This window comes from Hetaerina americana, unplaced genomic scaffold (genome assembly GCF_022747635.1).
Source record: "Hetaerina americana unplaced genomic scaffold, ioHetAmer1.1.p SCAF_11, whole genome shotgun sequence".
NCBI lineage: Eukaryota > Metazoa > Arthropoda > Insecta > Odonata > Calopterygidae > Hetaerina > Hetaerina americana.
Genome location: NW_027286181.1, coordinates 37,688,092 through 37,715,371, shown reverse-complemented (window position 1 = coordinate 37,715,371; position 27,280 = coordinate 37,688,092). Strand labels below are relative to the sequence as shown.

At 35.6% G+C, this 27,280-nt stretch overlaps 4 protein-coding genes across 5 annotated transcripts in view; 1 reads left to right on the top strand and 3 right to left on the bottom strand.

Annotated features, from left to right (window-relative positions):
• rad50 (DNA repair protein rad50) overlaps positions 1-6,082 on the bottom strand; it is a 45,852-nt gene extending 39,770 nt beyond the window's left edge. Inside the window, exons 1-5 of the mRNA XM_071599600.1 lie at positions 5,878-6,082; positions 5,706-5,804; positions 5,457-5,603; positions 4,126-4,241; positions 410-522 (exon numbers count right to left, since the gene is read on the bottom strand). Of these exons, the coding sequence (XP_071455701.1) occupies positions 410-522; positions 4,126-4,241; positions 5,457-5,603; positions 5,706-5,804; positions 5,878-6,006 (604 nt within the window). The 5' untranslated portion in view covers positions 6,007-6,082. The remainder of the gene's footprint in view (positions 1-409; positions 523-4,125; positions 4,242-5,456; positions 5,604-5,705; positions 5,805-5,877) is intronic.
• Positions 6,083-6,151: 69 nt separating this feature from the next.
• Positions 6,152-7,335, top strand: Bet3 (blocked early in transport 3). Its single transcript, XM_071599601.1, has 4 exons — positions 6,152-6,319; positions 6,393-6,587; positions 6,657-6,839; positions 6,930-7,335. Exons 1-4 carry the CDS (start codon positions 6,281-6,283, stop codon positions 7,047-7,049), a joined length of 537 nt encoding a protein of 178 aa, XP_071455702.1. The 5' UTR covers positions 6,152-6,280; the 3' UTR covers positions 7,050-7,335.
• Positions 7,336-9,728: 2,393 nt separating this feature from the next.
• LOC139701035 (DNA repair nuclease/redox regulator APEX1-like) lies at positions 9,729-17,093 on the bottom strand. The gene is made up of 7 exons (XM_071599599.1): positions 16,991-17,093; positions 15,522-16,571; positions 15,153-15,279; positions 14,910-15,053; positions 13,289-13,432; positions 13,020-13,200; positions 9,729-10,515 (listed from the first exon to the last, which is right to left on the bottom strand). Exons 1-7 carry the CDS (start codon positions 17,030-17,032, stop codon positions 10,398-10,400), a joined length of 1,806 nt encoding a protein of 601 aa, XP_071455700.1. The 5' UTR covers positions 17,033-17,093; the 3' UTR covers positions 9,729-10,397.
• A 5,943-nt stretch (positions 17,094-23,036) lies between these two features.
• Nup358 (Nucleoporin 358kD) overlaps positions 23,037-27,280 on the bottom strand; it is an 88,283-nt gene continuing 84,039 nt past the window's right edge. For both annotated transcript variants that reach the window (XM_071599597.1, XM_071599598.1), the window contains exons 45-48: positions 26,925-27,112; positions 26,681-26,782; positions 25,991-26,113; positions 23,037-23,342 (exon numbers count right to left, since the gene is read on the bottom strand). In XM_071599597.1, the coding sequence (XP_071455698.1) occupies positions 23,292-23,342; positions 25,991-26,113; positions 26,681-26,782; positions 26,925-27,112 (464 nt within the window). In that variant the 3' untranslated portion in view covers positions 23,037-23,291. The remainder of the gene's footprint in view (positions 23,343-25,990; positions 26,114-26,680; positions 26,783-26,924; positions 27,113-27,280) is intronic.

Below are 27,280 nucleotides of genomic sequence, written 5' to 3'. Positions count from 1 at the left end.
TGAAAATCCCTCATTTCTTCTAATAAAAAGTAATAATTTATTCATAAGCAAATGACTTTAAGGACTGATTCATAAGAATGACCCAACAATGTTCTGACAAGGAGTAGAACAAATACATTTAATAATATGCTGTACCATTCATTACTACGATTATCATTAATCAAATATTCAACTAACTACATTTTCGACTGTTTTCTCATCTTGTAAATTTTTAGCATTATTTCTGGGCTCTTTATTAAGATTAATGCTCTTTCAAATTCTTAAGTCCTGTGGTAACTTTCATAGATACATTTTCCTTCAGAAGACACTCTTGGTTGAAGTCATTGCTGAATAATTGACAAGAGTATGCAGAAGAATCAAAAATGTTAGTAATAAAAAATAATTTGTAATTAATCATTGATTTACTTACCATTCACTTTCTCCTTTAGAAGCTTTCTGATGCTCTCAAGACATTTGTTATATTGTGTGGCGTCGAATATAGCATCAAATTTTTCTTTGACCTTCTTCGGTTCATCAAGTGGCCTAAGTGTTAACGAAAAATCTCTTAAAACAATAGGAAGTACAAAGATGTTATGCCACATAAATTCTTACTTAATGTATCAGTAATTAATGAGAATCAGAGAAGACATAACAATGCAACCCATAGGAGGAATTAAAAGCTTGTGCATTATACTAGACTGAAGAAGTTTCTGAAAATCGACCACTGAAAACTTTTGTATTATTTGAGAAAACTCTAATAGTAATTCAAATTATAGAGCGAGCAAGCATTTAATAGCTCCCATTAACATAGCATTCACCATTATGCATCTTCATGCCTGATTAAATCCATTAAAACCGCAACAAATTATATATGGCCTACATTAAAACAAAATCTAGGTTTGTGCAAATGATAGAGAACATTTTTGGAACTTCTATATCTACACAATACCACACATGCCACCACAAAGGGGTACTAGGTAGCCCACATTTTATGTATTAATAGGCACTTAAACATTATTTTATATATATATGCACTGCAACCTCATGTGTTGAATTTCAGTTATTCTCCCTTGGGGTGTCTTCAATTTACCCTGAATTGAAAAAGATAGCAGCTACAATAAACCTGATTTTCTCAGGTCAAAATTTCAAATACTCTGTAAAATTGATGCTGGCTTATTGATGCACAACCTAGCTTACCAATGCTCCAATCTTTTTTATAGGTATTCTAACATTTAAGGTAGGTTTTGGGGGGACAGGGACTAGCAGATTGTTAAAACTGGTACTATTACAGAGCAATCACATTGCAGAAGATAAAAAAGTATGACACACAATGTATGAACAGGATAATATATAATGATTCCACTTATCCAACTACTTTTAGTTTAGGAATGTGCTATATTCCATTGAAGAGCAAATGTATCTAACTGAAGATGGATCAACTCTACAAGAAGCAGCCACTCTCTGCAACCTTTTTTTCATTTACCATGTCTAATGACTTTTGAAAGTATTTGTTGAAATTTCAAACAATATAATGTGGAATGATGATGATTTAGCTAGTCAGTGCTGTGAGTATTTGTGGTCAGAAATGACAGGATGAAATGACTGACAGAGTTTTGAAGAAACTAAAACATTTATACCATGAAAAAGTATTTGATAATTGACCAGTTTTAATTATTAAATGAAGATTTGATATGAACTAAGAAGCTGAAGAAAACTACAGAACGGTTAAAATGTAATGAAATATTTACTTATGTTGCAATCAATAGTGAATCATACTCATGTTTTCATATACAAAATAATTCACATAAAAGTAGAAGACGATTAATGTTTTATAGTTTTATTGTAAATGTTATAATGACACACTATTCTTTGGATATTTTAATAACAGGCAATAAATATTTTAACAATATTTTAATAATAGGATAGGTTGAACTGAGGTAGAAAACTCCCAATGATACTAATCATTGGGAGTTTATATTTTAAAGTTTACTAATATTTTCATGTACTAATGTACATAGATCCAATATATGATGCATCATAAGCATATATTACACATTGTTCATATCAGAAAAAGCAATGAATGATGACACAAAAGAGTAATAAACAAAACTGTATAGAACATACGTCTAATTATAAGTTACTCCTCATTTACCACAAAACAATAGATGCAAAGGCAATAATATCGATACAAATAGGAGACCAACTTCCAGAAATATTGGGAAGGAAGGTGATAAGGTCAGTTTAGCAGCAGTGATATTGATAGCTTTCTTTTGTAGCTTGAAATATTTTTTCGATTGAGGGAATGAATCCCAAAGCATGATGTCATAAGCTAAATGGGAGTGCACAATGCCATAGTATGGTATTTTCATCCCTGCAACTGTTTTCTTAGAGGGGTGTAAGAAGAAATATTGGTAATTATTTCTACATTCATTTTGTCATGGTGGGTTAAGAGATGACTAACAGGAATAGTTGACTAATTATTAAAATGGTTGAAAAATAATGAACATAATAGTAGTAGGGTCAAAGACTATAAAACTATGGGTGCCATATACTTTTAGAGGGGATTGAGGAGAGGAATTATGCTTAGAGCCATTTATGAATCTCCAGGATTCTTTGGATTTGCTTTCTGCATTGATGATTCTTGTCGTTAATGTAACATGTTTCGTGGTCATCAAATTAGCTTATGGTACCTTTTTTATGAGTGTTATATATACTCCTATATCAAGTTTGCAATATGGCTAGATTTAATTTTTGTGCTATTTTTCTCAGATAAGCTGAATGATGCCCAATCACCTGTTATTCAATGTCTCAGGAACCTTTAATTTTTAAAGAACAACCTACATTCCCAAAAGAAGACTACATTTAATTTATGCAGAAACATGTCATAGAATTCTTTGAAGCATTCCTCATAACTATATAAGCCATACACATTTTTTTCCAATTTTCTAGTACCAGATTTGTTGCAATTTTGAAATACTTTTTGTTGGAGAAGTTCCATGTAAGTTTCTATGATGGCATATGAAATAGTTGTAGCTGGAGAATGGCAAGTAAAGGGTAGCAAATAGATAGATGAGTAATTAATGTTTTTGTATTTGTTATGCACTTGCTAATATGATATCACAATACACCTTCACAGACTAGACCAGGGGCCAAACCACAAGAGTTTAAAATCATTCATGCCCAAAGAAGAGCCTGACCCAACAATGATTGAGCTAAGAGAGTCGGACTCATGCTATCCAACACACAAACACAGTCTGCTATAGGAGTAGTGATTGTACAAAGTAAGTTCTCAAATCTCTTCTAATCTTTCCCTATCTATTTCTTAGAATGGAATAATAATGAATTGCTATGCATATATAAATACATACGATATACATAACAGTTCTGTGAAACAAATATATTTCCAGACGGTATTTCCCCTGTATTTATACTGCCCCTGTACTTTCCCCTTAACTACAGAAGTAACAATATTATTTCCATTTTGTCTTGGAAAAATGTACGCATATACTGATTCAATTTTAAGATAAACATGGAAAAATTAGAGCCTTAATGTAAGGAAATGTTATCATCAATTGCCTATACATTCTTCTGAACATTAATTATCAAATCAAGAACCAAAAATAGCTAAATTTGCCAAATGACCAGATTTTTCAAAAAATAGCAATTCGTAATCTTCGTTATTTTTCCACATTTTTTTTATTAGATCTCTTTTAAGTAACTGTGTTTAACATTGCCCTTAATTACTAAAACTAAATTTTAAAGCTGCATCCATCACATAAAATGTAATGGGATAAATATATATGTAACACATCTGGAAGTGTTTTCTAACTCAACTAATAATACGTAAATAATTCTGTTAATGGGGAAAATAAGTACATGTTCTCTACTTCTTAAAAGAGCTGAGTCATAAGCCCACTATGGTGAACATTTTAATAAACACATTTACAATCTAAGAACTTGAGCTCTAAGGCCTCGTAAATTAATAAAATAAAATGAAAACTCATTTATTACAGCTATAGGAGTTTTCATTTTATTTTATTAACACACATTTACATTATGAAATTTGGTGAAAAAGGAATTGAAAAATAATTTATACCATAAAAATTACAAAAATAACAATTGCATCTAAAGGTTACTAATCCTTACCAATTTGATTCTCCTTGAGGGCAAAACAGAACATTCACCATAACTGCTTTTGAGACCCCCAAAGAGTGGCTGACTTCAGCATCTATATCAGCACATCGACTGTCCAAGCTTACTGCCTAAGTGAAAAAATAATCACTTAATTATCAACAGCCTATGAAAATTTCAGAGCATACTCAATAAATTTTTAAAAAATGCATGTTAACCTCTTATGCAGTTTAAGAGTTTAACATAATTACTTTAAACCAATTAATTTAAGTGCAGCCAAAGGTCATTAATATAAGGTGCCAGCATAAATTCTTATTTATTGAAATATATTAAAGGATTAACACGAATATTTAATAATCATACTTCCAATAACAGCTTTTCAAAGAGAATTATTTCATCAGCTTTATATGCCATAACCATCGAAAAAGAATACAGTTGTGTCGATAAAAACTCTCAGAAAGGATGAAATCCATGTACAGAGTAAAATAATGACCTAGTAGCTGGAGAAAATTCAAATAGCAACTCATGGTCCCCACCCTTAAAGCCACAAGTAGAAAATGTGACACCCCACTGTTGGCAGCAGAGATGAGGCATCACCCCCCAGAAAGGATCGAGAGAAGGAAAGGGGATCTTGAAAACACAACAAAAAGATAGAAAATATTGTAACAGTCACTGCATTTAATAGATGATAGTCCCATGTGGTCATTCGGGAACGGATTTGCCAAAAATCACAAGATTAGTGAAAATGCATGCATTGGAGTAAAACTAATAATTCCCTTGATGCTGTGAGTGGCAATTGGGATTTTTGCTATCTCTAACCCTACAGATAATATACCATGTTATCCAAGGGAAGGGGTCCTCGAGTCCGCTAGTTCTGGCAGCTATTCCCCGAATTTTATATTGATGATCCAAACGACCAATGTATGTTGGATAGCGAATAATTGAAGAGACCTCTGCACTGAATATCTTTAATACGTTCAACCTATCATTAAATCATCTTTATTCTAATGATTCCCAACCCCACTCTAGAAGCATTTCTGTGATGCTTTTCGATCTGTCACAACAGTTTACAACGAAACGGGCTACCCTGCATTGACCATCTCTATTTCCTGAATTAGGCCTTTTTCAGTCGAATCCCATACACTACACGCACCTTCCAAATGAGGTCTTACAAGAGCATGGTAGCAAAGATCCCCGACTTAACAGTAAATCTTGAAAACAATGCATCCAATTATTTAATTTATATAAATAAACGAATAATTAGAACAATGTAATAATATAATACTAGACCGACGGGACTAAAATATTCAAAACTATCAAAAATTTCATAAAAATCATGTACTCACAACACCATTTTCATCGGTTCGAGTAACCACTTGATCAACTGTAGAATACGACAGGTTCGAGGCTCCTTGGGTACACTTCATAGATCGAGCAACTGTCACAGATTTTCCCTTCGTGTCAGTGAATAGCAGTCTTATCTGTCCCATTACCTAAAAATAATTATTATGCTTATAAATAAGCATTCAAATTGTGATGAGATAGAGATATAAGCTAGATTATATATTCCAGATAGAATTAAATATTACCCATACCTCGCGCGAATTTGCCACTTTGGGATCATGAACGAAGCTTTTCCCACCACCATGTGGAAGTTCACCAGAGAGAGCAAACTTCAAAGATTCAATAATTGTCTGCAAGTATAAATGGAGAACTTAATATGTCATCATCCAGCTGTTAACAGCAATTAAAACAATAATAGCTTACTGTCTTGCCACATCCATTTTGCCCAAGTATCAAAGTTAAAGGTGAAAGGAATGTGATTACTTGCTGGTCGTCATCTTCATCACCAAAACTACGAACACCCAAAATGGATAATTTTTCCACTTTCGTCATATTCAAATGAGTAACTATTGCAGCTAAGTGATTCCAGCAATAAATGCACTATTCTTCTTATACACGGAATTCCCGCCGCCATGCCAATAACACGATTATAACGATAAGGAATGAGAGAGATGGACCACCAATAGGGCGAGCGGATTGAGGGCTAGATCAACTCGACGGGAGGAACAAGAAGAAATGCCAAAATGAAATAAACATCTGGCGCTAGCGGACCAAATATCTGGACTGAAGTTTTTGAGTATACTTGGAGGGTTGTACCAAACGAGACATGTCACGCCAAGGGACACGATTAGATCCGAAAAAAGTTGTAAGTACAAATATGTCCAACATTATCTTCGTCTGTTATGTCTTAAGTATTGTTTTTCATACATTTCTTTTAGAATTCAGAGTTGTTTACGTTGACTTATGGGGCGTTAGTGTCTCAGTTAATGAAAGATTATGAAAACGTAGAAGAGGTGAACAAGCAGCTCGAGCGAATGGGGTATAATATTGGAATACGGCTAATCGAAGACTTCTTGGCGCGGACAAGCTCAGGGAGATGCTATGATTTTAGAGATACTGCCGAAAAAATCCAGGTAATAAAGTTTCGTGTTCGAAAGTGCAGATTTTTCAAAATAATTTGCTACTAACATAAATATTTTCAGTTGGGCTTCAGAACATTTTTGGGGATTACACCGTCCATTTCTAACTGGAACCCATCTGGTGATGAATTCTCTCTCGTTATCGACAACAACCCTTTGACTGAGTTTGTGGAGCTTCCTGACCACTGCTTAAATCTAAAGTATTCAAATATACTGACTGGAGTTATCCGAGGAGCGTGTGAAATGGTATGTGATGATGGTATATACGTTTTTTAATCCTATTACCTCGTAACCCCCATTCTGTCCGTTTTCAACTAACCGGTACTTTCTGTTTAGGTACAAATGGAAGTTAGCTCATGGTTCGTCCAGGACCAGTTGAAGGGTGATAATGTTACCGAGCTTCGAGTGAAATTCATCAAAAGACTAGAGGACGCCATCCCGGCTGGCGAAGATTAGTCGCTCTGTGCATCTGTGTTATTATCACGGGTTAAAATTGTGGTATTAATTGGAAAAACTTTTTTATCATGTCTTTGTTGTGCAGAGGATAAGAATCAAATTTCCCCGTTTGTGAGATAATGAAAATGGGTGTATGGTCATTGGCATGTTAGTAACGAAGCAAGCTTCGTACAATATTTGTTCTGTATAGTTATTCGCTGTCTTGTATTTACATCCCATATTCCATTAGTATATGTTGTGCGTACATGCCAGATTATTCAATGAAATATACATAACTTTGTTTTCATTTTTTTGTTATTGGTTGATCCAGTTACCTTTGCCAGCATGCTGACCAAAAGGGCTTTCCCTACCTTTTATGTCTAAGAGTGGCTTAGCATGTCGTAAGAACTGCTAAAATCGCTTCATTTGTGTACTTAGATCTGTAGATTGGTGGTGTATGCCCATGCCACCTGGGGATATGCAGGTTACTGTGGTTGTAACATTTTAATCATTATGTACCAATGCCTAGGAATCTGTTAACTGTATTCTAGAGCCTGGTGAAGGGCTATTCACGATCATTTTCATATTTCGCCTGGCAGTGCTGTGGCCATACTCAAGTGAGCTAAACCTGGGAAGAATTAGCCCTGAATGAAATTTCATTCAACATTTATTCATCTCCTTCTCTAGAAGACTGGTTAGGAGTTTCCTATTTAAAATGTCCTACTTCCAGCACTGTATAATTTGATTAGGAATGCCCCACATTTTCCAGAGTTGAGAGGGGGGCAACAATCTGCCATCTCTCAATTTTGTTGATGTCACAACTACTTGTTACCTAGTGGCTTGGACATACTACCTTGATCAAAAAGTTCCCGGAATAACCACCGTGTGGCGCTCCCATCGTTCCGATTTGAGTTCTGTTTTTTTTGTTAAATTGGTACATCTGTTGTTGATATTCCCTTTAAATCTTAGTGTCATAACTTGACATTTGCACAAGTTACGTAGCCAAGAGTACATCTATCTCTGTGTGTGTTGGCGATTTTTTACAATTTCAGAAATGGATTTAAATTTGCAACAACGAACTTGTATTAAATTTTACGTAAAAAATGGATTTAGTGGCGCACGGACGTTGGAAATGTTGGAGAAGTGTTTCGGCAACGATTCTCTAAAAAAACGGTCGTTTACCAGTGGCACGAGCGGTTCAGAAGTGGTCGTGAGTCAATCGAAGATGATGAACGCAGTGGCAGACCATCGACATCGAAAGTCGGTGAAAAAATTGATAAAGTAAAAGAAATGTTGGTCAATAACCGCAAATTAACCATCAGAGAAATAGCGGAGGACTTGAACATTGCCTATGGATCCGCCCAAGACATTGTGGTTAATGATTTGGGTTTCCGTCGTGTAGCAGCAAAGTTGGTGCCAAAAGACCTCAATTTCATGCAAAAAAGAGACCGTGTTGACGTCGCAAAAGACATGATTTGCGAGGCTGAATCCGATCCCACATTCATCAAAAGGATCATTACTGGGTACGACACGCAATCCAGACATCAGGCAAGTGAATGGCGTTCACCAAATGAGCCGAGACCAAAAAAACCACGTCGTTTTCAGTCAAAAAAGAAGGCAATGCTGACGGTTTTCATGGATTACAACGGTGTAGTGCATCATGAATTTTTGCCAGAAGGCCAGACAGTAAACAAAGAGTATTATTTGGGCGTTATGAGACGTTTGCGTGAAGCAATTCGCCGAAAGAGACCAGAAATGTGGGCAGAAAACTCGTGGATTTTGCACCATGATAACGCACCGTCGCACAGTGCTATCATTATTCGTAATTTTTTGACGAAAAATGCAACAAATACCATCCAACAGCCACCGAATTCACCTGATTTGGCTCCCTGTGACTTCTTTCTGTTCAATCGAGTTAAAAAACCATTACGGGGAACGCGTTTTAGCAGCCGAGAGGAAGTAATGGAAAAATCGCAGGAAGCACTGATGGACATACCGAAAACCGAATATAAAAAATGTTTCGAGGATTGGATCAAGCGCTGGCATAAGTGTGTTGCAGTCGATGGGGATTACTTTGAAGGGGACAATATAGATTTAGATGAATAAACTTGTATTTTTAATTTTCTGAATAAATTCCGGGAAATTTTTGATCAAGGTAGTATTTCCCCGATGTTGTATTATAGACATCAATCTCTTCTGTTAGACTTCCTTTTAAGAATAGTGTCGAAGTCATAATGAATCCATGCTGCTTCCAGGAACTACTGTCACATAGGTGAGTTGGTGGACTGAAGTCATTGTAATATCACTCTGCTTTATGCAGTTCCTTGAATGATGTGGGTGACTTTAGTTGTAATTGAAACTAAAATAAGTTTAGTATTATGCACCTAAGGGCATATTTAACTTTGATAAGCCAGATTTTCCTTTATAGAGCAAATTTACAGATAGCTGGATCTTATTATGCAAATATAAAATTTTTCCTGGTTAAATAAGGGGTTTTTACAGCGGTTTTGTTTCATTTCCACAAACCATGAAACAAGCTATGTCTTGAAAGAAACAGCTTGATGGTATGCTAGGATCATGTCACACTATGTCATGAATGGGAGAATTCTTCGGATAGCCGGGCCATTAAACTGCACCAAATGTCGTTTTCACCTCTTGCACAAATTAATTTATACACTAGATTGTGTAGTACTTAGACAATCCCATTAATTAGGTTTATTATTGAGGACTGCATACAGAAACTCAATTGCAGCATCCTCCACTTAGTAGAAAGCACCCAGAATTCTTTACATAGAGCCATACACTCAATGAAAATCACAAACGTTAATTGTTTTTCTCCATAAACAATATGTAATTTTACCTTGATAGTGAAGTTTGGGAGGAATATTAATGTATTTATATGTTTTCACCCATGGCTACCAACATCTAGGCTGTCCACCAATACAGGATTGGTGGAAAGCATGGTCTTCAGAGCATGAAATATCAATAAAAAGATAAACCCTTTCATAAAACAAAGGTTAAAATGCAGAATAAAACATTTTTTAGAAACCTTTTTATTATAAATCATGACTGCAGTCAATGCATGGTTCAACATACATATGTTTAATCATGACAGAAGATCATACATAACTAAATGTGGCACCAGCATAATAACTCAATTGTACTTAATGCCAAAATGTGATGATGCAATTGGTCCAAAACTTTATATAGCTAACTGACCACAACTGTGAAAAACATGATACAAAATACATCATACAGATAGGGTAAAAACTTGTAAACAAATATCTACGTCAAAATGATACAAAACTTGACAAAGCATGAGGTAAAGATGCAAATAAAGGAAAACTGCCAATTGGGCCAATTAAGATTTTAAATATTCATAAAAAGAGTCACAGGGCAATGATCACTACCATAAACTTGACTTCGGATAACACTTTCACAAAGGTTAGGTAGCAATTTCTTGGAGAGGACGAAGTAGTCAAGACGCCTAAAAGAAAAGAAAGAAAAGTTAAAAAATTGATGTTGAGAAATTCATTGTATTAAATTATTTTGACTAGCCTAGTTTTAAAATTTTTCTATGATGTTTGCCAGTTATTATACTCCAACTGATATCAAAGATTTACTGCCATCTTCTATCAGCAAAAACTTCAAACTTCCATCATCCTTGTTTGATATCGTAATTTCACTTATATTGTGTGTGTGCCAAGTATGGTTATGACAGGATTTAAATTTGCTATACATACTGACAGTTTAAAATTATTTACGCCAAGAAATATTTACTCCAACATTTCTATTTACAGAGTGAGGTACAGCATCAAGTTTACATTGCTTTAAATTGTTTATGCATCTGTTTTGTCAGTGTTCTAGTTTTTCATTTTACATGCATCCCAATTTTTGGATTGACAATATTAAAAATTTTTGAGAAAATCATTTCAGGTTGATCAAGTTGAATAAAATGTTTACTCATCAGAGTAAACTGTGTTAAAGAATGAATGACATTAATAACCATCACAAATTTTTCCTGACAGGGCCTTCACAGCTAAAAAAAACCTATTCATAAGGGCCCACCTCAGCCAGATACACAGTGCCCTTGGTAACTGAATAGAGGACACCTCTAACCTTCATATTGCCAGTCACCCTTAAAGGATGAGTCCACGGTCAACTAACTGATGATAAAATATTTATGCTAAGGAAACAGTTGTCGCCTACTCCAAAAATATGAACTCACTGACAAATTCACCAGGTTCTACAATTATGCTTAAACAATTTCAAAACAAGACCTTTCCATTACTATTAACAGAGAATGGGTGATAATGCACACTCCGACACGCCATAAGATATTACAATAATGAGTCCTAAGAAAATTGTTATTTTCTAGTTGCTTTGAGTTTCTCCATTGTTTTGTTATATACACCATTACCACAAAATAGTGGTACTACTATTTATCCTTCAGCAAGTCCACAATTGATATCTATTACTGACCATGGTTTCACCACGGTGTGGCAATAAATGTGAATACATGTAGGTGGGTTGTGGCAGTCCAGGGGTTGACTACTAACCGGAGGGCAAGGGTTCAATTCCTGGGCAAGCCTCTCCGGGCACCCTCAGTACCACCCAAGCTGTGTGATTTTTAGGGTGCCAGATCTTTCTGGAAAACCATAACCTGAGCAGGAATAGGCACAGACCACCCCCTACCCTGTGTGAATATTACACACCACTGGGCTTAGTACTGGGTGAACTCTACAATCACCTACCAAACTGACCAAGCAAGGTTGATTTCTGTATATAACATTTACTTAGGAATTGGTGTTCCTATTGTCTATACAATGGAGAAATTCCTACGAGTAATAGCAAAAACAATTTCAGAATAATTAACATATAATTAGAGAAATACTGTACAACTTACAGGTTTAAAATGTCACTTTTTTGATAATTATACAGAATAATGGCAGTCATAAACACCCAGGGTTAATCAAATTAAGTAGTCTAGATTCTACATACTATCCACTTATTTCGTACTCAATTAAAAGCAATATAGCTGTACCAATATAAAATAGTTAAATAAAAAACCAATTATTTAAAACTGCTTTAAACTTAGAGTTTCTCTTTATTTCTTTAACACATTATTGCAATCATATTTTAATCATTGTGCATGATTGGGTGAATTCAACCCCTGCTCCCCTCACCCGAGAGTTCACTTTTAGGGCACAGTGTATTCAAATAAACTGCCGGAGATACTGCAACAGTGAGACAGAGTCATCCACTAATACATATTATAATGAAACGACTTCAAAGGGTAAAAGTCATATGCCTTGACTGGGATTCATACCTGGATCCCTCAATATCTGGCCAAACGCTTTATCTAATTAAGCTACCGAGGCATCCTCTTAAAATCTGAACTTATTAGTGCTTTAAAGCAACAAAATGCTATGACAAAATACCATTCATACAATGTCACAAGTAATCATAGGTAGTACAAGTCATGCAATAGTCCACGAAGTTAAAGCCAAAGTTTAAACCTGACAGTGTTTAGCTTTGACGAAGTCAAAGAAACTACAAGAGATAAATCTTTGAATTAATACAACACATACACAACCCATTCCAAGAGGGGATGTGTAACCTCGAGTCGACACCTCCATGGTGCATCATAAAAATGCAAGAAAAATTATTACCAAGAGTTTCCCATATGCATTACCTGTTGTATATAAATGTAAAATGTACATATTAAAAGTTTTAATGTCCTGAAAAGTGAAGATATGCCAAGATGTCATTACTACGTCACCATTGGTAATAATGAGATATCTTGTAGTAATAATAAGAAAGTGATTTTGTAGGGACCATGAATTCTTGTAAAATCACTACAGTAATATACTCTAAAAACAAAGCGTAGAAAAGGTGCTTCAAATAGACAAGGCTGGAATAGCCCAAAATAATCCATAAGAGTGATTTATCATTGCAAAAGTGTCCCGTGTCCACAGAAATAATGCTCACCATCCAACATTTCGTTCACGTGAATTTTTCATGTTAGTCCAGAAGGTATATGCATCTTTTTTATCAGGATACAGATGTCGGAAAGAGTCAACAAATCCTTCCTCCAGGAGTTTTGTAAATCCATCTCGCTCTTCTTCGGTGAACCCAGCATTCTTTGTGTTGCTTTTAGGGTTTGCCAGATCTAATAAAAGAAAATGAAACAATAAAGGCTCTAATTCCTTCAGAGAGTCATGTAGCATACAATGAAATGCAAAAAATTTGTAACATACCAACTGGCTGATGAGCAACATTCATATCCCCACACAAAACAACAGGCTTCTTTTCATCAAGCTTCTTCAAATATTCTCTGAATTCTGTGTCCCATTTCATTCTTTTATCCAAATTCACTAAACCTCGACCAGCGTTCAAGACATCTGAAATATATCAAGTATACATACGAATAAAAAAAGCCATAGCCTTCCTAATGTTACAATTGTAAAAGTATACCATTGATATATAAAACGAGAAAATTTACTGACAAAAACATATACCAACTTTCTATTAGCATGCACAGTTGGTTATCTTAACACGGGCATCATGGAACTACCTATCTGAGACTCTATGAAAGCAGACTCTATGAAAGCAAAGTACCAGTTATTATAACTTGGGGTATGTCAGGATATCTATTCCTCATAATATGACCACAGAGAAAGTGACAGGTAATTCTTTGCACTTAGATAGGAGGAATACAAAGCTGCACACCAGTGGCTATGTCCTCCCTTGACCAGGTCTCTTATCAGGACATTTACAATCAGCCACCAAGAAATATAAGTTTTCCAAGGCATTCTACATCCCTCAATAGACTTGTTTATGTTAGCGATAAAGGGAAAAGATTGCAAGTAACCTGGCAGGTATACGCAGAGATTGCCTTTTCCCCTTTATTTACCAAGTTTTTTCAGACAAAGAACCCTTCCACTTACAATGACAAGTGCTGACAAATTTTGTAATGCCCATATTTACACAAGAAATAGTCTCTTGAACAAATCTCAAAATGATGGAAGGAAGTTTCTAACCTACGATTAGTGAAGCACTAATTTTTACACAACACCAATCAGGACTAGTGGGGACTTTCAGGTCAGTTCATGTTTACAGAAGTCTGGATTCCAACAGTGGAATTCTCCAAATGCAGAAAACCCCCAAAGAAACAATTACCTGCCATGAAATCTTTCACTATATATTTTTTATGTCCTTGTGGAAGACCTCTCACCTTCAAAATAAACCATTTCCTTAGTTCTTAGAATAGGAAGTGATAGTCCCAATTGTTTGACAGCCAAAATTTGAACAGTGGAAAATTGTAATGAATGGCCAGATAGCACACCAAAATATATTAGCCATTAAAAGGAGTACTTGGTTACTTAGTGTAACTAATAATGTAACACCAGTTTTTCCACATGATATATTTAATATACAACCTGACATTATGTCAAAACCTTGGTTGAATACTATATACTTGGGGGAAAAACTTCATTAAGTTTAATTACTAGCCATATTTAAGAAGTCATTGGAACATTCTTTTTGCACCTATCGTAGTTCTCAATCCGAAGGTTAGTTTCGATAGGCATTGGTAGATCTCACCTCTAAACTAAGCTATAAGATGAAATGAACATATTCAGAATGAATGCCAGTTCCTCATAAATACTCACACGGGCATGGACACTTTCCTGAAGGAACAATTACTTCGCTAAATAGTGGGAAATCACAATAATTTAAATCCATCTTTTTATAAAAAATAGCTTTCAATCCTTTGGAAAATTAAGGTTCCGCTATTTGAAAGAGCCATTGTCAACTAGATTTCGAAAATTTACAACAAAACTAAACATGAAGGTTGGGGTAAAAAATGTTTCAACTTACATGCATTCACCAAATAAAATTTTTCATACTCAGCAATGATCAACCTGCCTTGTTCATCAAATTCAGGGTTACCAATACCATACTTGACATCCAAAGGCTTTTCCTTCGTATAAAGACCAGTTCCACTGTGGCCGTCTTTATCACCTGCAGTAAGCAACATGGTAAATAAATATCATCAACAAAAGTCAAACACTTTTAAGAAGCGAGAATATGAAGGCTCTCAAAAAAAGTCAGCTCTTATACCTGAGTTCCAGTAAGAATGATACCCTTCAATCTTAGTTTCTGATGGAAGCTTCTTTTCAGGGCACTTAATTTCTTGCAGACAAAATATATCTGGCTTTTCAGAAGTCAGATAATCCAATCCATTTTTCTGAGAAATTGCATTAGGAATAATCATTAGACTAAATTATCAAATTAAATTTACACAATGATAATTGTCACTAATATTAATAATTTCATAAGACAAGGATGATTTAACAACTGGTTATTCACTTTAACAAAAATATTACATTATTCAGCACTGGAATCATGTCACTAATGATTGATTATAAAATGTTTTATCCTGCAAAAAGGAACTACACACAATATCCCTGCTTTAGGAAAAAAACCAACCTTGATCACAGCTCTTAATCCAGCGACATTCCATGTGGAGATTTTAAAATTCCACGGTTTACCATCTGGAGTTTTTTTGTCACAAGAAAAATCCATTGAAGAAATGTCCTGAGACTCGACTGGCTTTTTGGTTGGTACTTTATCAGTCTTCTCTGGTTTCCGTTTCGCCGATGACGGTTTGCTTTCTTCCTTCTCATCTTCATCCTCTACTTCATCGACTTCTTCCTTTAAGCCATTCTCGCTATCAACAGTCTTTGTTTTGTCCGAACCCTTTCTTCCATTTGCTTGTTTAGCTACCACCTCTTTGAGTTCACTCTCCGATTCATCTTCATCCTCCGATTTCATATCCTTCTCCTCAGCCTTCCGTGGAGTTCTCTCGGCCTTTTCCACAATTTTGCCTTTAGGTTTGGCCTTTACACTTGGCCCATCGGACTCCTCATCGTCATCTTCTGCATAACTGGTGACCTTCTTCTTCCCTCGAGTTCTCTCGCCGCGACGTGTCGGTGTAGCCACTGGAGCTTTGCGGATTCTAGATGATCCTTTTGATCTTCCTCCCGACTTCTTCGAACCCCAGTCTTCATCCGAATCGTCTTCTTCGTCCGAAAAGTCGGAATCATTCTTTCGTTTAGGTTTCCTTACCGGTTTCTTGCTTCGTTTGGTTTTCTTTCCGTAGCCACCGGAATCATCAGAATCATCTCCTTTTCTTTTCTTTTGAGGCGCTTTCCCTCGTCCTCGAGGAGAAGCTGAAGGAGGCACATATTCATCTTCGGATTCTTCTTCATCTTCCTCCTCCTCTTCCGACTCATCAACTATTTTTTTGGGTTTGACAGCCCTACTTGCTCTCTTCTTCGGGACCGCTTCATCCTCATCGGATATTTCCGTATAGCTTTTCTTTTTAAGGTCCCTTTTCTTTTCCTTGGAATTTTCTTCGGAAGCTACATCTCTGTCTTCATGATTACTTTCATCGTCTTTACTCAAGGCCTTGGATTGTTTGGTTTCAGTAATTTTATCATTTTCGTCGTCACTGTCAACCTTCTCGAACTTATCATCCTAAGGAAGAGCGAAGAGAATAATTTGGATACCTTCAATTGAATTAGGTTAACTCTAAATCTAAAATAAATTGTACAGATTCAAAACGTTTGACATTTCATTCTCAAGTTTATTCCGTACACTTTGTCTTTAAGTTATTCCCCTATAAATTATCCATCGATTGCCAAAATAAATGAGACTCTTTTCATTCGTATTCTGTATAGTACCGTAATGCTTATTTCATTTCAACCGATAATAAATATCAAAATTGTTGTTAGAACAACATTCCGCCAAATATTCTGTACCCATGATGCGTCAGAAAATCACATGGTGGGCCGTGTGTAAACGAGCGTCTTTTCCCATAACAAGAGCCCGCAGCTATCTTGCCAATGGTAAATCTAACTAATAACAACAATAAAACTTTTTCGATCAATTCTAACCTTAACAACAGCTCCTGTTCCTTTTCTCCCTTTAGGTGGCATTCTGTGGTCTACAAGTTTCAACCGTATCTCACTGACGCGTGGCTTCCCCAAATCGTTAATTAAAAAAAAACAAGCAACCAATAGGAAGAGGTCCTCCGCTACGGGGACCTACCGATGTTCCGGCTTCCGGTGTAAATAGTTTTGTTTCTTTTCGGAAGGGGATGCAACGGATGATATTGGCTGTTAGTGTGTGACTTATCTGATTTTGTGTCACGTTTTGTTCAATACATAGAAGCGAATAACATTCTTGTTTGTGTTGTAGGGATGTTGTAGTGAGGCTTATTTCATGTATATAAGGAGTTCATATGTCACTGAAGTAATTATGTGTTGCTGTCTGTCAGTCTTTGTAATGTAACTATGACGATTATTCATAAAGGTAATAATATAAATGAAGCTTGTGAACATAGTGAAAGCTATTACTGTACTAATAAAAATAATATTTCGTGTTAAACCATCATCTGGTGGCTTAGCTCAAGTTTTTTTAACTATTTAATTCGCAGTCGTGACTGCAATGTAATGCAGTCGGTGATCAGTTCATGTTATCGCTGTAGTAATTTGAATTTAAACAGGACCAGATGGAAACTGCTTGGGATCACGAGTATTCCCTTAGCTGGTCATCAACTCCTCGACGTACTGTTACGACTGGGAATCATGAATATGTATGGGCATTGTAATATGAATTCTATGTTTACGAATCCAAAAATTTTGGATTCTTAAACAGTGCCTTGCACAAAATCCTTTTGCAAGAACTTCAAAGTTTCACGAGGGATACTAATTGAAGCATAGTGACTTATATCCGAATGAGATGAGTTGAAAAATTCTATACTGGTTGAATTCTTTCTGCAATGGGTTGCAATATTTTTCCGACTGAGTAGCATTACCATGTACTTTGCGGGTCAATGTTTGTGGCAGTGTACTTCCATGTACATAATTGCGGCGTTGGAAGTACTAACCTTGAAGTAGCTATTTCATTTTTTTTCACTTTGGCGTTATTTATCGTAGAAGAGTTAATCATTCGAGGTAAGAAAGACAATGTTGGTTTTATTGAAAAGCAAGTCTTGCACAAATAACTCACACCGTGCAAAGGGTTAAGCGCTAGTTAAATTTTATGATTCAGTGGCTCTATTTTCCCAAACAGCTTTGTCTCTTCGAGTAAAGTTTGTTACTCTTTAACTCAGGATTTAGAATTGGTGATGCAGGCAATCCCGAAACACCATAAGCTGCCTGTGATGTCACATGGACTTTGTCTAATCTTTATTCTTTTGATAGCCAAATTTCAATATAGCATACTCATCCTGTGTTACCTCCCGATACATCAATCTTTTCTGTGAGTAAACGGAATCTGTGTTTAATTACAGCGGGCGAAATTGTTGCAGTACTACAATCATTTTTTGTATGAAGTCACATTTATACCCATGTCATACCAGTGCCTGTCCGTCAGAATTCAGAGTATTTTCAAATGCTTGTCACACAAATTCGGTAATGGCAGGGAGGAAAGGATCTGGAGCGTACTGTAATTTGCTTTTCCAAGAATGATTTGTAGCACGATTTAGGAATCATCTTTGAATAAGTATATTTAATTTTCCTTTAAATTGGTATTTCAGAGCCTAGCCTTTATAGACAGGGAAAGGCCTGGTTTCCTTACCCTGTCTAGTGAATTTTACAAGCATCTGGGCTTAATACTGGGTGAACTCAACTATCACCTACCAAACCAACATTCGGGTTGATTTCTGTGCTCATGGTTTACATATTTATATATGTGTGTGTGTATGTATGTATGTACAAACCATAGCTTATGGCAAAGAGAAATGCCATAAAAAATCTTTTACATAGAATCCTAAATACGGAAATGGCCATAATGAAAGCCTCTAATAGTGAGATCCATTTTTGTACCCATCTTTCCTTTTTCCACACATCCTGCATCACAAACATGCCCAATAGACGACATGGATGCCTATGATGTGTGCACAAAGATAAGAGACTTCATATTTTACTGCCATTTCAGTTCTCTCTTCTGTCTGGCATCCCACTATGCACAAATTTTTCCATTATCATGTGCTGTTGAGTTCACACATTTGAGAAATGTAAGAGGCACATCAAACAGGTTCATATTAAGAGTGAGAGTATGAGTAAGTGGAGAATTGGTTCGAGGAGTTAAGCTGTTCGTTAGGTAGTCCATCATTGACTTTGCTGGATGAATTAGATAATCAGTGTGAGAGGCTTCAGATTGGCATTAATCCTGAGAAATTCAAATCTCATTTTCTTATGGTTTATCTACAAACCAATAGTTATATTTTGCAGTTTCCATACTAAAGGAGGTACATTTTCAAGGAAATGGCTTATCTATTCCTAGTAGAAGTTCACACGATCAAACACTCAATCAAATATGTGCTTCATAACATTATTCCCTTCCAGTTTACTAGATGAAAAAGAAGTTAGGCACAGCCATGTGTCTTTTTGCCTCAATTATTATGAAGTAATCTACCAGGCAAGGTTGATTTTGAATAGACCCTACTATGAAAAAATATTTTGTTTCTCCTAACAGAACACAACCCAAATTCTTACTCTACCACTAAGTCCCTCTGAATACTTCCTTCGTCCCCATCCTATTCCAACCCCTTCGTTGTTTGCATTTCCATAAAGGCAGTAATCAACCCGAAGGTCGGTTTGGTAGGTGATGGTAGAGTTCACCCAATACTAAGCCCGACGGCACGTGAAATTCACACAAGGTAGTGGGTCCAGTTGCTTTTCCTGGTGCCGGTTATGGTTTCCCAGAAAGATCTAGTGACCGAAAAATCACATAGCTAGGGTGGAGCTGCAGGTGCCCAGAGAGGCTTGCCCGGGAATCGGACCTGGGCCCTCCAGTCAGTAGTCCAATGCTCTACCCCTGGACTACATAAGCCCATGTGTGCATTACATTATCCCCTATTACACGGTCTTCATCATTCCACTGCCGAATACCCTTCATCCATTTTTCCTGCCTCCCTATGTTTTCTCCCAACAACCCCCTCTCCTCCCCCACCATACCTAGCACTTAATTTGTTTTCTTTAATGTCCACTGCACATTCTTTATCCTTCTCCCACTTTTCAAAAGCCTCCAGTCTACCATTACCATCCTGCTAGTGACCATGCTTCCGTGCTGTACATAAATATGCTTCATATCTAAGTTTTGACAAGTCTTTTCTTAACATCCTTACTCAATGTCCCTGTCAACGCTTGTCTCCTCCTTGTGCAAGTATTTGCCTAGTACAATTCGACTCCTTAAGTCCTTACTGCTTTGGCCATTTTGGTCCAAAACACTTCCAAAATATGTAAACTGTTCCAGCTGCTCTAATTTTTGCCCTCCTATTTTAATATTAAGCTTTGCCTTTCTCTTTCTAGAAAACCACATTACCTTCGTTTTATTTATATTGATTCTCATCCCTTATCTATCACACTGAATTTCCAATTCACTCAGCCATGCTTGCAACCCCTTGACTGACTGACAAACTAAGAGCTGGGTCATCAGCAAACCTAACTGATTTTACGAATTCCCCACTAACTTTCAATCGCATCTCCAGTTCTTCCCATGCCTCTTTAATCAGTTTCTCCACATATACCTTGAATAGCACAGGTCTGCCACAGAACCCTACCCAACTCTTATTTCTAGGAATACGGTACTGTAATCTCAATCTCACCTGAGTAAAATTGTTTAAAAATAAATAACACTGCCCATCCGGACTCTCCATCCCCTAATCACACCCAAGTACCCTGAGACATGTACAGGTTGCATATTAGCCTCTTATCCCTCCAATCTATTCCTATTTTCAGTGGTACACTCATTAGTTTTTCCCAATCCACTCTATCAAAAGTCTTTTCAAAACTTATGAAACAGGTAAATACGACCAGAGGGTATTCTACTACTCCAATAAATACGTGCACTGAGGCCATTAAAACTTTATTTTGCAAAATTTAGTCTACATCGATTTTGTCCCCTTCAAAGTACTCTCCATTGGTTGCTAGGCATTTATTCCATCTTATTTTCCACTGCTTAAAGCACCCTTGGAAGTCCTCAGCAGTTAGGCTTTGTAGTTTTCTCGTCGTTTCTTGCTTTATTGTGTCCTTATCTTCCTAGTGATGTCCCCTCATCACATTTTTGACTTCTGGGAATAGGAAAAAGTTGCAGGGGGCAAGATCTGGCGAAGGAGGATGGAGATTGAATTTTTTGGCAGAAACTGGCGAACAATCAATGCTGCGTGTGCAGGTGCATTGTCGTGGTGAAGGATCCATCCATCATGTTCGATTAAAATAGTGTGCACTGTTGATTTTCCTAAATGCACTTCATTAGCTATCATTCATACAGTTTTTCGACGATTGGTAAGGACAAGGGACCTCACACAATCAATGTTGTTGCCAACACAGGTAGTTTAAGGTCCTCCCAGCCTTGCATCAGCTATGGCGTCTTGTTGGCCATCTTCAAAATGCTTAATCCACTAGAAAACGGATGTTTTCTTCAGAGCATTTTCACCGTAAACAGCTGCCAAGATTTCTGTAATTTCTTGATAACTTTTACCATACTTCACTAAAAAACTTTATGTCGATCCATTGCTCCATGATTACGCCAATTTCCATTTTTGACAAACAGTAAAAACAAGGACAACAGAAACTAACATAACTGTTACCATACGCACAGCTCGATGATCCGCCAAGCACAGACTGTTCATTGGGCCTCAGACAACTAGCACCGCAAGCAGGTGAGGCTATAGCCTGCGTCATGGCTGCCAGATTGCACCAGTTAGCACATTTATTGCACAGACCATATATATGCCTCTCTATTAGTGATCTCATTACTGCAATGGCATCGCGTGTACCTCTCCGTTTCCTAAACCGAAACTGATCATCCCCTAAGGATTCATTTACCCTACTCTCTATCCTTTCGTTGATGATCCTGAGAGCCACTTCAGCTGCATGGGAAATCAAACTTATTTTTCTGTAGTCCACCCATGATATAGCCTTTTTCAGAATAGGAACTAACACTGATCTCACAAAGTCTTCCAGCCAAATTCTATCCACATAGATGCTATGAATTAGTCAATATAGACCCTTTCCCACATTTTCTGTAACCCTTAAGTAGTTCTGCAGGAATGTTGTCCACCCCAATGGCCTCCATTGCTTTCATCTCCCTTAATGCTCTTTCTATCTCATTGTCAAGTATGCCTGGACCTAAGCTATCTTTATCCAAGTTATATTCTCCATGTCTAAACTTGGCTTAAGTTCTTTTCCAAACAGTTCTTCTAAATATGTGCCTCTCTTGGATCTTTTCTGTTTTGACTATTATCTTACCTGACAAAACTCGAACTGTTAACATACATCTTCCCTTGTTTCCCAATAGAGTTAACCTTCTTGTATAGTGCACCAATATCACCCTCCACAATTCTTTCCAAAATATCATCTTTTGTTCTGTTAGAGTTTTAATTTTAATATAAAATGACAAATTTTTCCGTTCACGTGGAAAATTATAATAACCACTATAAATTTAATCCATTTCAATGCAGAGCAATTTAATTAAATCAAAACTTAGCAACAAAGCATAGTCAATCATTATTGCAGTATCAACCAAAGGCATGATTTAATAAGTAGGTATGTAATTGTCACTTGAAGTAAGTCCTATTCTGCATGAAATTCACACGCTCAGGGTATGAGGTTTTGCTTCTTACAATTTCCGCTATTCAGGAAATTACACTTCTTTAAATGGTTTGACCAAAGGTATCTCTTAGGATTTGAAGTCGGGTACTTCTATTAATGTCATACTAGTTACTTCACATCACACCAGCACTTAAAACAAACTTCAAATCAAAAGAATTTTTTTCTTTGTGGGCATGCTCCTTTTTTTCAACATTGAAATTAATATTTATTCATTGTTAACTGATACTGAATCATGAATAGGTATTTTCTTGAGTCATGGGCTACAGGGTAAAGAAATTGATGTTATGTAATAATTGAGAAATTTAAAAGTTCTTGAAAAGATGTTTATTGAACACAAACAATCATAGACATCCCTAGAAGCCAAAGAGATGACAACTTGGCAATAGAAAATTTCTAGGAAATTAAAGGAACACAATATTGACACACTATAATAATTTATCAAAAATATTCACAGCTAGACATGTAAATTCAGGCAACATTAGCCTTACCAGTTAAAATACAATAGCTTTCCAAAACTTGCAGTGTCTAAGAGCTCATTCAGATGTATTACAGGAATTAATTTCAGTTCTTTCTTCTAGTCTCCATCATCACTTTCTTCTTGAGGTTCCACCAACATACATAAAACCTGAAAAATTGAAAAAATTGTGATATTTTCTTAAGAATACCCATGCAAAATTTATGCTGAAAAAATTTAGATATGTACTATAAATACCATGGCTAATGAACAATACCAAAATGTAGTGGAGTAATTGTACTTTAATTAATCATTTCAATATTTATTTTAACTCTTTAAGAACTAACTTACACCAGCGGCACTAGAGAAAAATGTGGGGGTATTTTCAGTACAATTTATCGTCTTAGGAAAAGTAATATTCTGAAGTTATTGCTTTAGATATTGATACATAGTTTTATTAATTGGATATCAATGAAATTATTTAATAATACTACTGCTTTGCATCATTTGAAAAATTTCCAATTTATTTCAAAGTTATAAATTTGAAAAATAATTTTTTTGGAAATTATTTTGACTCTTAGACAAAAATGGCAATTTTATCTTCTGAACATTTTTTAATAAAACTGCCATTTTTACATCGAAAAAATGACAAAAAATAAACATGGCAAAAATTATGAATATAAAAGGAAAAGCTAGCAAACGACATTAATTTTCCTCAGCCACTACATATTATATTATTATATTATATTATATTTTTATTCATCCAAGTGACACAGTGCATAGTAGCTCTAGCAAGTGTATAGGACATGTCATGGTTTACAAAAAATAGAAAGTATTACAAGAAACAAGTGTTACAAGGATAAAAGGAAGGAATGAACATTTATGAATTAGGTCTCAGGTATTCTTTGATGCTGTAAAAACACTTATCAGAGAGGTATTCTCGGACCATTTTCTTGAATACTGGTTCACGCTCTTCTTTTTTAATACATATAGGTAGGTTATTATATAATTTTATACACATTGACTTAGGACCATTTGCAGCCATGGTTAAGTTTGTTGATTTTACATGCAGGTTGTTGCATTGTCTTGTATTGTACAGGTGAATGCTATTGTTCGTTTCAAAATCTGCACTATAATTTTTAACAAGCATTATAGATTGATAGATATATACACAGGTCCATTTGTCTTATTATACGGTTTACCTCGGTGTAATAATAGGGATTTTTTATTACTGCTGAACCATTCAATTAGTCCCTATGGTGAACCTGACAAATGCTGTGCATACTTTTTTTTACACTGTATGTACACTAATGCAACCTTTATTTCCTGTTGGTTGCGTTTTTCATCATGAGCAACACAATTTTCAGTATAATAGCAATGAATCCTATCAAGAATCTGCTCCTGTCAATGACAAGATGAATTTTTCATTGCCTCACTCAAGCTTGAGAATAATGCTTGATGGGCTGCTAGGAACTGTGCATAATACCCGTTGGTTTCGTGTGTAAACAAATTCCATGGCACTGGGGCAAAAAACAAATTGAAGAATGCCATGGAATCTTTAGTTGGTTATGCCGGCACGTGCTTGGAACCTGGTATTTCTGCATAACTAAAGGTGTTAGCATGGCAAGTGCCATAGCTTTCAGAGATTAGGTTGAACTCTGGTGGTGGAATTATATGAGTCAAATCACTTATTGCATTATCTTCTTCCTCCTTCCTGTATAACACGGCTTTTTCCTTTGCATCACAATGTCAGATCCATTTTAATCCAAAGTCATTTTGGTACTCAGAAGGTAGCTTCACCATATTCCTCACGATAATTATCATCACTTTGCGATACAAGTTCTTCATCAATAATATCTTCACCAATTTTTCATCTACTATACCTTTCAAATACATTTAAGTGATTTATCATCAATAGTTGATACATTTGCTTGGTAACAATTGCAAGAAAGTCCATGTGTTCACAGATCACAAATCATATTAATAATCAAAGAAGTAAGTGATGTATAATGAATTGATTTTCATAAACGAGATGTTGAAAACAGTCTTTGAATGTGAAATAATTTCATTTAACAGACTGTCAGAATGCAAGCTACCTGTGGGAGGAAAATCATAACATAACCTTATTTTCTTCTTCTTCTAGCGCCAAGTGAGCTCAGTCTCCAAGGCATATATAAATTAAATTTCTGCAACTATTGACTTATTTTCTTCTCATTGAGTGTATGTATTCAATGGCGGTTAATTCAAAAGAAGTTTGACTGCACGACATGGCCAAAAATATATGCTCTATAAAAATTTTAGATTAGTATTTGGATGCATGCAAAGGTGGTTGGCATAACTTAGTGGAACTCCTTTATGATGCATAGGAAAGAAAAACCAACATGCCATTTCACAAAAATATAAATTTAATATGAATAGTTTCGATACTTTGACAGATAATGATACACTGTATTGAAACCAATCACTGTAAATGTATATTTGCTGGGAATAACGGAGTACTTTTTTCTATTCTATCCATTTATCATTTGGATTCATAACACCAATCAACAACAAACATTCTTTCACATCTACAGTGAAAATTAGTGTTTAGTATTGCAGATCATTTGTGAACATTTTAGTATGATCAATATAATATTTGCACATAGAATTGAAGAAATTTCTCTGATGGCTCCCAAAAATCTCACTGATTAGATGAGCGAACGAAGGTCAATGATAAAAAGTGTGTTAAGTTTATCCAATATTTTAACTGAATGCAGTCATAAAAATAAATTTTACAGAAAATGACCATCTAAAATATATTCATGACTGTTTGGACTTACCCGTTTAAAGGAGCTTTCAAAGTCGGCAACAGCATACTCTGAACTAAACTGGATTTTAAACCTTCTCAATGCAGTCTCCTTCATCGGATCAGCTGATGTGCACACACAGTACTTATCTTTTGCCTGAAAATAATTCAAATTTAATTTGAAGCAAACTATTATCCAGGATAGGATGAAATATGGTAAATTAAATGGTAGTATATCTGAAACGCAAGTATCAAGTCTTTCAATGCCCTTTAAAATATTTTACATATTAATGAAATTCTAATCCTCCTTGTCAATGAAGCAGCTTGCCAAAAAATTTTGTAATTAATTGAGTTATATGTGCCTGCTTTTCCAGTTACCATCAACCATGAACACTTTTTTGGTGTTACCATTTATGAAAGCAAGATATACTTCTGCTTCTCTCAGATCACAAATAAACTAATGAGTTTATAGACATATGAAATGAAAGTTAATTAAAAATTAAATATATCCTCATTTTAAAAGGGATTTATAAAAATAAATGTTAACCTTTGTTCTTTCTCTAGAGAAAGAACTAGCTCTAGATAGCTTTGTTCTTTCTCTAGAGAGAAAGAACAAAGCTATCTAGAGCTAATAAGTAAACAAAGGAAACAGAGACAAGCCTTTAAAAGTCATGTGCACTAGTAAAGAGTCGAAAGGAAAAGATATTTTAACTCCATAACATACCTCAACTGTACTTTCTTTCACAATGAGTGTGTTGATTTCACCAGCCTCTCCATCAGTCACAAAAGTCAATAAAGCACCATTGATTTCCGGGTCGTATATAACCTGCCATTATAAAAGAGAATAAATATAATGCTGCTACTTATATGAAAACATTTTGGATGACCATACATTTTTTGGCTTTATTTTTTTTTCTAAAACTAGAGAGTAGCATAAAATGATACACTATTTAAGTTTGCAGTCTTACCTTGATCTCACCCGCCCCAATACTTTTCCATTCATTTAAGTCTCTCTCATGTATTTTCCCACGTTTCTCAAACATGATTTTTTTGGTTAAGGAATCTTCATCTACCACCTCATACTCATAATCATCATCGTACTCATCTTCAACATGATAGTCATCCTCTTCTTCTTCTGGCTGCTCAGATGATGCTTCTAATTTTTTTTTAAATCAGAAAAAGGTTTAGTACACTTCAGTGAGGACATATGTATAATGAAATTGGTCAAACTGTTTTGACAAACTGTTTGCTTGGGACATTACTATATTTGCAGAGGAGAAAGATCTAACAAGAATACTGCCAATATAGAGATATAGAGAATGAT

Bases quoted from the DNA above. Each gene is read 5' to 3' on its own strand.
- Bet3 (XM_071599601.1), top strand. From the start codon at position 6,281: ATGTCACGCCAAGGGACACGATTAGATCCGAAAAAAGTT. The intron at 6,588-6,656 runs GTAATAAAGTTT...AAATATTTTCAG, and splicing joins ATACTGCCGAAAAAATCCAG to TTGGGCTTCAGAACATTTTT. The intron at 6,840-6,929 runs GTATGTGATGAT...CTTTCTGTTTAG, and splicing joins TCCGAGGAGCGTGTGAAATG to GTACAAATGGAAGTTAGCTC.
- LOC139701035 (XM_071599599.1), bottom strand. From the start codon at position 17,032: ATGCCACCTAAAGGGAGAAAAGGAACAGGAGCTGTTGTTAAG. The intron at 15,280-15,521 runs GTTGGTTTTTTT...GCAATTTCTCAG, and splicing joins GATTAAGAGCTGTGATCAAG to AAAAATGGATTGGATTATCT. The intron at 13,433-14,909 runs GTAAGTTGAAAC...GATATATTTCAG, and splicing joins ATTTTATTTGGTGAATGCAT to ATGTCTTGAACGCTGGTCGA.